The sequence below is a fragment of the Oryx dammah genome, unplaced genomic scaffold (assembly GCF_014754425.2).
Source record: "Oryx dammah isolate SB20612 unplaced genomic scaffold, SCBI_Odam_1.1 HiC_scaffold_11164, whole genome shotgun sequence".
Classification (NCBI taxonomy): Eukaryota; Metazoa; Chordata; class Mammalia; order Artiodactyla; family Bovidae; genus Oryx; species Oryx dammah.
Window position 1 is genome coordinate 1,835,951 of NW_024080557.1, and position 12,749 is coordinate 1,848,699.

At 36.6% G+C, this 12,749-nt stretch overlaps 1 protein-coding gene across 3 annotated transcripts in view; it reads right to left on the minus strand.

The window, feature by feature from the left end:
• LOC120860724 (CUB and sushi domain-containing protein 3) overlaps nt 1–12,749 on the minus strand; it is a 1,429,922-nt gene that overhangs the window by 996,902 nt on the left and 420,271 nt on the right. For all 3 annotated transcript variants that reach the window (XM_040236474.1, XM_040236473.1, XM_040236472.1), the window contains exon 5: nt 3,004–3,211. In XM_040236474.1, coding sequence (XP_040092408.1) covers nt 3,004–3,211 — 208 coding nt within the window. The remainder of the gene's footprint in view (nt 1–3,003; nt 3,212–12,749) is intronic.

Sequence of the window (12,749 nt, forward strand, 5' to 3'; positions counted from 1 at the left end):
GGTTAAGAACACTGTATTGTACACTTAAAATTTTGCTAAGAAGGTAGATCTTATGTTAAATTCTCTTATCACAGCAATGAAAGTTAATTCAAAATTATAGAACCACAATACATATTTAATCAAATTATTTTACTGCTGTGAATAAGCAACAATAATATACAGAACCACAGCTTCTTCACTGTACATTTTAGTCTCATAATTATCATAAATAAGGTGGTAAAGAGAAATACCTGTTTGATAGGAATAGTATCGGAGAAGGCAGTGGCACCCCACTCCAGTGCTCCTGCCTGGAAAATCCCATGGACAGAGGAGCCTGGAAGGCTGCAGTCCATGGGGTCGCTGAGGGTCGGACAGGACTGAGCGACTTCACTTTCACTTTTCACTTTCATGCATTGGAGAAGGAAATGGCAACCCACTCCAGTATTCTTGCCTAGAGAATCCCAGGGATGGGGGAGCCTGGTGGGCTGCCGTCTATGGGGTCACACAGAGTCGGACACGACTGAAGTGACTTAGCAGCAGCAGCAGGATTAGTATGTGTAATATTTATTTTGTAGAATGAAATTATAGTCAGTTACTTCTAATAAATTTATCTTATTTAGTTGGATAATTGTTGATTCACTAACGCAATCTTTGTGCTATCCATTATATACATCCATACCATATATATAAATGTATATATTACAGAATTAGTTTGATTAGTTTCATATACCATGTTAATTTCACTTTCAGTTTTTTGAGTGGTATTTTAGCTCTTGTAGGATGGCTTATAGAACAGTTATATTGACAGAGTTACAATACTGATAAAACCAAACTTACTGTTTTACTTGCCATAGCAATGAGTGGAATAATCTAGTTTGCAGACTACTAATTTCATGTCTATAGCATATATATCAATACATTTGTGCAGGAGCTTGTAAATCTGCACTTTAACAAACACTGAAGATAATTCTGATGTAAATATTACAAAACACACACACACACACACACAAAACCCCATATGAGAAATACTGTTAAACTTGGAATTATTAGCACATATTTGTCTGTCATTTAGTCGCTAAGTCATGTCCAACTCTTTTGCGACTCCATGGACTAGAGCCCACCAGGATCCTCTGTCCATGGGATTTTTCAGGCAGGAATACTGGAGTGGGTTGTCATTTCCTTCTCCAGGGGATCTTCCCGAGCCAGGGAATGAACCCATGTCTCCTGCATTGGCAGACAGATTATTTACCGCTGAGCCACCAGGGAATTCATTAGCATATATATGTATAAAATGTATATATTCCAAACATATGAAAGATAGTACACCATTTAGGTGTGTGTGTATATGTGTGTGTGTATGTGTATATTTATACACACACACACACATATACACACACTGTGTACATATGTGTGTGTATATCTAATTTATGTGTTTGCATATAATATATGGGCCTCTGTGGTGGCTCAGTGGTTAAGAATCCACCTGCAATGCAGGAGATCTGGGTTCGATCCCTGAGTCAGGAAGATCCCCTGGAGAAGGAAATAGCTACCCACTTCAGTATTCTTGCCTGGAAAATCCCATAGACAGAGGAGTTTGATGGGCTACAATCCATGGGGTCACAAAAGAAACACACACATATTTACCTAGTGTCCTTTCAATGGCAATCTGTAATGTCGTCTTATTCCTCCTTCTTCATACTTCTCTTGCCTATATGACACCTTATCCCTTGTATTTCCTCCTATCTCTCTTCCTCCTATCTTTTAGACTCCTATCAAGGTGCTTTTGTTTTTTTACCATCAATATCAAGTACATATCAGTTGTGCTTCTACTCACAGCTATTGAATTATATAAATAGATACTGTTTATCAGATGGCTTTAATATGTCTCAAAGAGACTTCAAACTACTTATATCTAAAACAACTCTCAATAATCACAGTATTTCTATTTGAAACTTGACCTTTCTTCAACATTTTCCAACTCAGTCAGTATATCTCCGGCCTTCACCAGTTTATGCCAGCTAGAAAATGTTTTATTAGAACACCACCTTCTTTAACATTCTTCATCACATAGGTCTTTATCACAATACCTCCTAAATATCTATCAAGTCATTCTACTTCTTTATCACCATCAATATCATCCTAATACAAGCTATCATGATTTTTTTCTTGAATTACAGCAATCACCTCTTAAGAGATTTTCTGTAGCTAATCTATCCTCACTTCAAATCAATCCCTATACTTCAGTAAGAATCATCATCTGAAAATGCAAACCTCTTCATTTAATTGATTTTGATAAAAATTTTCCAACAAATTTTCAGTATTCTTATCAAATTTTTACATTTCTCAAAATACACTTTTAGTCTACATTTTACCTATGACTTCATTTCACTAATTCCACCATTCTTCACTCAATTACTGATTTTACTTTACACTTCAATGATAACAGTGCATTAAATATTTTAAAACAGAATAAAAATGTATTTTCTTTTTAAAAACATCATATCCTAAAATTATGTTTTGAAAACTTTGCAGTTTCATGAGACCATGTCTTGAGTTTCTAAAGAAATATATCATATTCACCCATATCATAGTGTTCAATTTTTGCCTTCAAATATCATGGTACATAAAAGATCTACTTACAAAACAAAAGGCAAATTATTTCCAAGACTATTCAATTAATTTGAAAAGAAATGCCAAATATGAACTGGCACATAAGGAACAAAACTGTAGGAACAACTCTTATTTCCTTTCACAAGTTTTGATAAAAATCAAATTATTTTTCATTGATTAAGTGATAAACAAATACTTGATGAAATGCTTCACCTTCCAAAATTCCACTCTATATATCAGTACCCAATCTTCAAAATTTCCTCAGCTCTGATAATTACTCTTTATAATTTTCCTACATCTGTTAATTTTTTAAGATATCTAATTCTTTAAAGGCCCAAATATAGTTGTTCTTGAATCCAAATTTTGCCTCAGGCAATGACATCAATGCTAAGTTGATAGAAACTGTCTACTTACCATATTGTAGGTGGCTCAGAACCTTCTATTTCTAAGTAATCATACTTTTCTTCCATTTGGAAATCAGTAAATATGAGTGAAATTGTATCCCCAGGTTCTGCTACAATGGTCCAAGTGCAATCAGCATTATTATGGTACTCATTAGGAAAACTAGGGCTTGATATGATGCCACTAGATCCTCTCATTGTTCCTCCACATGCATCTTCAGCTGTTGAAAACAAAAATGAGATGTTCAGATATAAATCATTAAGAGAAATGTGGTTAAATCAATTGTTAATATTACTGAATAAAGGTAACAGGACAAATGTTGTGAAACCAAATGCACATTATACTAATAGAGATTAAATAAAATGTTAAGTTCATAAAAATTTTAAATCACATATATAAATTTTAAATCACATATATAAATATAAATGCTATCATGACTGGGCTTCCAGGTGGTGCTGAAAGTGAAAGTGAAGTAGCTCAGTCATGTCCGACTATTTGTCACCCCATGGGCTATAGCCTATCAGGCTCCTCCCTCCAGGGATTCTCCAGGCAAGAATACTGGAGTGGGTTGCCATTTCCTTCTCCAGGGGATCTTCCTGACCCAGGGGATCGAATCCTGGTCTCCTGCATTGCAGGCAGATGCTTTAACCTCTGAGCCACTAGTGGTCCTGGGTGGCGCTAGTGGTAAAGAATCCACCACTGTGAATCTACTGTGAGTATAGGACATGAAAGAGAGGTCAGTTTGATCTCTGAGTAGGGAAGATCCCCTAGAGTAGGAAATGGCAAATGGCAACACAGAAAGAGGAGTCTGGCAGGCCATGGAATCACAAAGACTCAGACATGACTGAGCAAGGAAGGATGGAAGGATAGGCTATCATGATTGTTTTATAATCATTGGTTGAAATAGCAATGATGTAAATAAAATTCTATACTCCAATCAGAGCTCAGAGTAAAAGAATTAAGATTCTCTTTTGATTGATTAGATGATGGAGTAAAACAAAAGAAAAATTGTTCTTAAGGTCTAAAATGGGAAATTTTCAGCACTTTGTGCATATTCATGATAGGTCTCAGCTTTGTTTTTATTCCCTTAATGTAGTTATGTACCAAATATATAATATGAAAGAATATAATAAAAAATAAATTTTTGTCATTGACATTCAAAAGTTATTGAAAATGATTGTAGAAATGTAATTTAAATAAAATACATCACATATCTAGGACACTTTAATTAGAAAGAAATAATATAGCAACTACAATAATATACTCAGCAACACATCTTCAGTAACATATTCCCTATGACTATGAAGCAATGTAAGCATATTTTGCTACATATTCATATGATACATGTATACATAGTAGATAAGAAAGCCTTCCTCAGTGATCAGTGCAAAGAAATAGAGGAAAACAACAGAATGAGAAAGACTAGAGATCTCTTCAAGAAAATTAGAGATACCAAGGGAATATTTCATGCAAAAATGGGCTCGATAAAGGACAGAAATGGTATGGACCTAATAGAAGCAGAAGATATTAAGAAGAGGTGGCAAGAATACACAGAAGAACTGTACAAAAAAGATCTTCACGACCCAGATAATCATGATGGTGTGATCACTCACCTAGAGCCAGACATCCTGGAATGTGAAGTCAAGTGGGCCTTAGAAAGCATCACTACTAACAAAGCTAGTAGAGCTGATGGAATTCCAGTTGAGCTATTTCAAATCCTGAAAGATGATGCTATGAAAGTGCTACACTCAATATGCCAGCAAATTTGGGAAACTCAGCAGTGGCCATAGGACTGGAAAAGGTCAGTTTTCATTCCAATCCCAAAGAAAGGCAATGCCAAAGAATGCTCAAACTACCGCACAATTGCACTCATCTCACACGCTAGTAAAGTAATGCTCAAAATTCTCCAAGCCAGGCTTCAGCAATACGTGAATCGTGAAATTCCAGATGTTCAAGCTGGTTTTAGAAAAGGCAGAGGAACCAGAGGTCAAATTGCCAACATCCACTGGATCATGGAAAAAGCAAGAGAGTTCCAGAAAACATCTATTTCTGCTTTATTGAGTATGCCAAAGCCTTTGACTGTGTGGATCACAATAGACTGTGGAAAATTCTGAAAGAGATGGGAATGCCAGACCACCTGACCTGCCTCTTGAGAAACCTGTAGGCAGATCAGGAAGCAACAATTAGACTGGACATGGAACAACAGACTGGTTCCAAATAGGGAAAGGAGTACATCAAGGCTGTATATTGTTACTCTGCTTATTTAACTTATATGCAAAGTACATCATGAGAAATGCTGGGCTGAAAGAAGCACAAGCTGGAATCAAGATTGCCAAGAGAAATACCAATAACCTCAGATATGCAGATAACACCATCCTTATGGCAGAAAGTGAAGAGGAACTAAAAGCCTCTTGATCAAAGTGAAAGAGGAGAGAGAAAAAGTTGGCTAAAAGCTCAACATTCAGAAAACGAAGATCATGGCACTTGGTCCCATCACTTCATGGGAAATAGATGGGGAAACAGTGGAAACAGTGTCAGACTTTATCTTTTTGGGCTCCGAAATCACTGCAGATGGTAACTGCAGCCATGAAATTAAAATACGCTTATTCTTTGGAAGAAAAGTTATGACCAACTTAGATAGCATATTGAAAAGTAGAGACATTACTTTGCCAACAAAGGTCCATTTAGTCAAGGCTATGGTTTTTCCAGTGGTCATGTATGGATACTAGAGTTGAACTGTGAAGAAAGCTGAGTGCCGAAGAATTGATGCTTTTGAACTGTGGTGTTGAAGAAGACTCTTGAGAGTCCCTTGGACTGCAAGGAGATCCAACCAGTCCATTCTAAAGGAGATCAGCCCTGGGTGTTCTTTGGAAGGAATGATGCTAAAGCTGAAACTCCAGTACTTTGGCCAACTCATGCAAAGAGTTGAATCATTGGAAAAGACTCGGATACTGGGAGGGATTGGGGGCAGGAAGAAGAGGGGACGACAGAGGATGAGATGGCTGGATGGCATCACCGACTCGATGGACATGAGTCTGAGTGAACTCCAGGAGATGGTGATGGATAGGGAGGCCTGGCATGCTGATTCATGGGGTCGCAATGAGTCGGACACGACTGAGCGACTGAACTGAACTGAACTGAACTGACATCAGTGACTGGTTGAATAGACATATCAACTTATCATATTGTAGGTGGCTCAGAACCTTCTATTTTATATCATACTTTTCTTCAATTTGGAATGTTTGTACTAATGTCATGTTTAGACATTTGGACCTGCAGTTCTCATTTTCCAATAAGGGCCATAGATTCTCCATGAGTCTATTTTTAGCCAATGGAGTATGTTAACAGAGAAATTATATGACCACCAATGCTTAATGCTAAAACATAAGATAAAGCTCATTGAATAAAGAAATTGAAGCTATAAAATTTGTCTTATCCACATGGTTTAGGCCAGTCAATATGTTACAGGTCTATTTGTACAATAAAATTACTCAAGACTTATGCTGTTATCTTGAGCCATTCAGGGAATTCCTTCAATTCAAATTAAATGTCTGGGGAAATATCTAGCTCTATAATGACGAATTATTGTTTGATGAAATAGCTAACACTCTATAGGGTTAATAAACAGAGATATACAGCATTCTATTTTACTCCACAATGGGGACAGAATGGCAATATGCTTTGGTACTAAGAACAATTTTCTTATTAAATTGTATGCATTAAACAACATTAGCTTCATTCTGCCCCACTCTTTATCCACCTAGCTCCATAATTCAAAAGTTAAAAGCATAAATATATTGCTCTTAAAAGATAACTTAATTTTTATCATACACTACAGTAAGTATGGTATTTATTTTCATGATGCCCTCTCTATTTTTTTTATGTTTGAAGAGTAATTAGAATGAACTACTGGTCCAGTATAGACTATGAGATATATTACTATAATTTTCTTGCCAGAACACACAATGTCTTCTCTCAATACGTTAACTTTAACCTCTGGTGAAAATGTCCTACAGCTTTCAATCAAGAACCACAAATTATTTCTACTCTTTGTCTTCTCAGTAGTAACACCAAAGTTGAGTATTGCTTCAGAAATGAAATGTTACACTATCATATATTTGTAGTGTAACTGGTATATAACATACTCAAACAAGTTCTGTGAGCTCTTTATTTCCTGTCTAGATAAAATCTCAGGGAGAAACATTTCAGTTCATACTCAGAATAAGAAAAAAATACTCCAGTTTTTAATTCAAGAATATAAATTTATCTATTAGTGTGTCTAGTCCTGGATGTTGTCATTCAGTCACCCAATCATGGCCAACTCTTTCTGACCCCATGGATTGCAGTGCACCGGGCCTCCCTGTCCCTCACCATCTCCCAAAGTCTGCCCAAGTTCATGTTCATTGCATCAGTGATGTCATCCAGCCAACTCATCCTCTGATGCCCTCTTATCCTTGTGCCCTCAATTTTTCATAGTATTAGGGACTTGTCCAATGAGTTGGCTGTTAGTAGCAGATGGCCAAAATACTGAAACTTCAGCATCAGTCCTTCCAACAAGTATTCAGGTTTGATTTCCCTAAAGATTGACTGGTTTGATCATCTTGCCATCCAAGGGACTTTCAGAAGTCTTCTCTAGCACCACAGTTCAAAAGCATTTTTTCTGTTCTGTCTTTTTTATGGGCTGGCTCTCACAACCGTACATGACCACAGGGAAGACCATAGCCTTGACTACATGAACCTCTATCGGCAGAGTAATGTCTTTGCTTTTCAACATACTGTCTAGGTTTGTCATAGCTTTCCTTTCAGAAGCAATCATCTTCTGATTTCATGACTACCGTCACCATCTGCAGTGATTTTAGAGCTCAAGAAGAGGAAATCTGTCTCTACTTCTACCCTTCCCCCTTTTATTTGCCATGAAGTAATGGGGCTGGATGCCATGATCTTAGTTTTCTTAATATTTAGTTTTAAGCTGGTTCTTTCACTCTCATCCTTCACCCTCATCAAAAGGCTCTTTAGCCCCTCTTTGTTTTCTGCCATCTTAGAGTGATATCATCCACATATCTGAGGTTGTTGGTGCTTCCTCCGCCTATCTTGATTCCATTTTGTAACTCATCCAGCCCAGCATTTCTTATGATGTGTTCAGCATATAGGTTAAACAAACAGGGTGACAGCAGACAGCCTTGTCATACTCCTTTCTCTATCTTGCACCAATCAGTTGTCCCATACAGGGTTCTAACTGTTGCTTCCTAACATATGTACAGGTTTCTCAGGAGACAGGTATGATGGTCTGATATTCCAATCTTTTTAAGAGCTTTCTGCAGTTTAATGATCTACACAGTCAAAGGCTTTGGTGTAGTCTTGCAACAAAGATAGATGTTTTTCTTGCCATGATGAATGGGCCTGTGTAATGCAATGAAGCTATGAGCCCTGCCATGTAGGACTACCCAAGATGGACGAGTCATAGTGGAGAGTTCTAACAAAATATGATCCAATACACTGGAGAAGGGAATGGCAAACCACTGCATTATACATGCCACAAGAACCTCATGAACTGTATTTTAAAAAGGTCCTAGTTAATCACACACAAAAAGTTGATCATTTGGGTAAAGATTCTTTGTTTCCCTTAGCTAAGGCTTGTGGCAGATGGGGCAGAGGTGAGGGAGTGAAATCGGCTTTTCTTTCCCATTGCCCCCTCTAGAATTTCTTTTCATCTATCCCTACTCACTGAGTTCCCTATGATTCTTCCTAGATTTGGAAGTAAAAGTGATCAGGGCACATGAATATTATTTGCCTCACACTGATTTGGTACTGGTTTCCAAGGGCTTTGGCAGATGATTAAAGAAAGATGATTCATTTTGATTGTAAATCTTTTCAAGGGACCCTCAGAAGTACCCAAAACAGTTCCCTTGTTGTGGGTGAATTGTTTCTCTGGCTAGCTGCTTATTTTCTCCACCCTACTGTTAGGTAGGAAATTAGGCATGAGCAACCAAAGGTGGTCTAGCTAAAAAGGATGCAAGCTATTCTCTAAACCTCATGCCAGACACACCCAGAGGAGCTAATAGATATACTACAAGATAACCTCCGAGACTTTTCCAACTCCTGCACATCAACCCTAGGCACACAGTAGAAACAAACTAACCATGGGATCTTCCGCTTAACGGCAGGCAGCGAAGAGGCAATTAAGTGTTCATAAATATTCTATACATATATACATCTGATTATATTGCAGAGGACACAACCAAACGGAGGAGACAGGAAATATAAAAGGGGGGAAGCTAAGAGGGAATAGTGGCAAGAATGACTCTTTTGAGGTCGGTCTGTTCTCATGTCTTGGGAGTGTCTGTTTAATAATGGTATATCTGCTTGAGCTGTAACTGAGCTGTAACTTGTCTGTTGTTTTAAACCCTTTAGTCTGAAGATGTTCCAGAAGATGTTCCAAATTTTTATCGCAATGAGAGAACCGAGAGAGAGAAATAACCAACCCGAGAACACCATGTGTATAGAATGGTATGCTTGTACTCCCTTTCCAACTATATTTATTTATCCTTATGGGTAGACCTCTTGGGTAGGATCTAAGATAATTCCTGGCCATAACTCCCTCACAAAAGTCTTGCATATGGTCAAGGAAACATGTCCCATTTACTTATCTTCTGTGGAAATGCAATTTCTTCCCAAATGTAGACTTATTGGTTTGCAACAGATATTTAAATATTTCAGCTAAAGTCTTAATAATAATACACTGTGTCCCCCAAGATCCAGAGCAAGCAAATCCATTTGTCTGCATGGTCTCCTTTAAGAATTAATCTAGGCACATAGAAGACAGACATCACCCCAAATTCTTGCCACATGAAATGCAGAGTAATTCATAGAATAGTTCACCCCAGTTCTTTATAGAAAAAGAACTTGAACCCAAAAGTATAATTGACCTGCATGAAAACAAGCATGGGAACTGAGGTCTTCCAGCATTCAGATCAATGCTCTTGCCAATTCCTGTATCAAGTTCTTAGTTCAGTACACTTGTTTGATCTCTTTATTACTACAGAGACTATCATAGAATCAGTAATTGACAAAATTGTGAAATAAGTTTGCTTTTAGCACGTTAGATATGCAACATTTTGGCTAGGTGACCTATTTGAATGCCAGAACATTTGTATTGTGATTCACCTGGATTTACTATATTTATAAAAACAAATACAGTTTTATCTTACAGTAGAATGTATTGCTTAAATAAAAACTTCATTTTGTATCAGAGTTAAAACAAGTAAAATGCAGAATTCAAACAAACTATGAGACTTTTATATATAGTGCTGTGCTCTCTCTGCTAAATAATATTGCCTGGTCTCTGGGCAAAGTGCCTTGATACATATCATGGCAATGACAGAACCTTTATTCTTTCAGCATCAGTCTGTCTTGGTCACCAGCCTTGCTCATTTTATTAGTGTTGTCTGTAGTATTTTCTGTCTCTTATGTCACAGAAAGGGCAGGGCTCATAGAAGTTATTCAATAGAACCACAGAACATAGAACATTTCAATAGAACATACTCAAGATACACCTGGGGTGATACTGGTTATTTGTATAAACTTTCTTTGAATTTTAAAGTTAATTCATTTGGTCATCTATTCAAAAAATGTTCTTTGAGATATACTAAAATATCAGGAGAAACTGTTAGTCTTTCATGCTACAGTGGTTATTTAAGTCAGCATGATACCTGCCTAACTGATAATTCTGTATATATCAGAGATTAAGGCACTAAATAAGTAACAAAAAACATATAAAATTACATTTCTGTAAGGTACCTTGAAGAATGAGTATTTAGTATCAACAATGTATGTTTGTGGCTTTGAAGTAGGAAGTGATGATGGACTAGAAACCTGAAGGGTGAATAGTGAAGTATTAACTATATGAGGAAATGAACATTGTTTTGAGTATATACACTTGTTTTTTCACCAGAGGAAATGAGCATTCTCCAAAATTCCCCAAGCTAAAAAAAAAAAATTTGTATGCAACTGCCAAGACCTTGCAGGACCCTTTTGACAAGACTATGGGATGCATTCAGAGCAATGGAAAAGTTATTAATGGGTTTTCAGCAAAGAGATGACATGATTGGTTTTGAGTCTTAAAAATATTCTTTCTGCTCTATAAAGATGAGAGAGAAAGGAAATAATGGAAGATATAGATTAGGGGACTGAATCAAGAATCCAGTCAATGTTTCTCATGCTATTATTTCCAAAGATAAACCATCTCTCATTTATTCAGTAGTTTAGAATATTTTTGTCTCAGTATCTTCAAAATATTAGTTTGGTCTTTGTAGGTACTTTGGGATAAACAGCATAATTGCAAAATAAATCAGAATAATTCTCTTAGATCCATTTTTAAGAACAATATTTTTCAATAAAGAGTAAAGCAATGTGATTATATATCTTAGACTTCAGTTGAGGTTAACTAGAAGTAGCGATGGCTTCAAAATGTAGTTATTTAACATACTAGAAATATAAAAAAGGTTGATGGTTTCTCTACTCTTGTTCTAAAAATGGCTTAGGTTGTTAAGACATAAAATGTGATTTTTTTTTTTGAATGCAATACATAGGCTGAATGATGTTAGTGGCATGTTAAGTTTGCAGAGTCACTCACACTGTTGTAAAACATGAAGGAAACAACCAACTCAGCTAACAGAATCAATGAGGGCAATGTAGTCATTTAAGAACATGATTTTTTTTAATTAATTATTTGACTGGAAACTTATTCCAATTACCTGCATGAAATACTAACAACTCTGTCTAAATTCTTAATGTACACAAATATACTGATAAAAATATAGCTATTAAATTTAAAATGCTATTAAACTTAATTTTAATTGTTTATAATATTGTGTATCTACCATCAAATGCTGTTTCTACACTTTAAAATAAATGAATTTATAGAAACAATATTCTTTGATCTCTTCCCTGTAAATCAGGGGGAAAAGTCACAAAATCAAATAAAAATTATTGGCATTTAAGAAGAAAAAAAGCTTAATAATTTGCAGAAATTTATTTTTCTTAAAATTAAATTTTATTTACATTTAATTTATGTGACACTTATTTAGATACTGAAAATAACTGAACTTGCTCTGATTTTGAGTATGAGATCATGCTAATTTGAAGTATTATAAGCTGGAACTTCCACAAAAATGTCAGTCAGTTCAGTCGCTAAGTCCTGCGTGACTCTTTGCGACCCCATGAACCGCAGCACGCCAGGCCACCCTGTCCATCACCAACTCCTGGAGTCCACCCAAACCCATGTCCATTGAGTCAGTGATGCCATCTAATCATTTCATCTGTCGTACCCTTCTCCTCCTGCTCTCAATTTTTCCCAGCATCAGGGTCTTTTCAAATGAGTCAGCTCATCACATGAGGTGGCCAAATTATTGGAGTTTCAGCCTCAAGATCAGCCCTTCCAAGGAACACCCAGGACTGATCTCCTTTAGGATGGACTGGTTGGATCTCCTTGCAGGCCAAGGGACTCTCAAGAGTCTTCTCCAACACCACAGGTCAAAAGTTATCAATTCTTCAACACTCAGCTTTCTTTATAGTACAACTCTCACACCCATACATGACCACTGGAAAAACCATAGTCTTGACCAGACGGATCTTTGTTGACAAAGTAATGTCTCTGCTTTTTAATATTCTGTCTAGGTTGGTCATAACCTTCCTTCCAAGGAGTAAACGCCTTTTTATTTCATGGCTGCAGTCACAATCTTCAGTGATTCTGGAGCCCA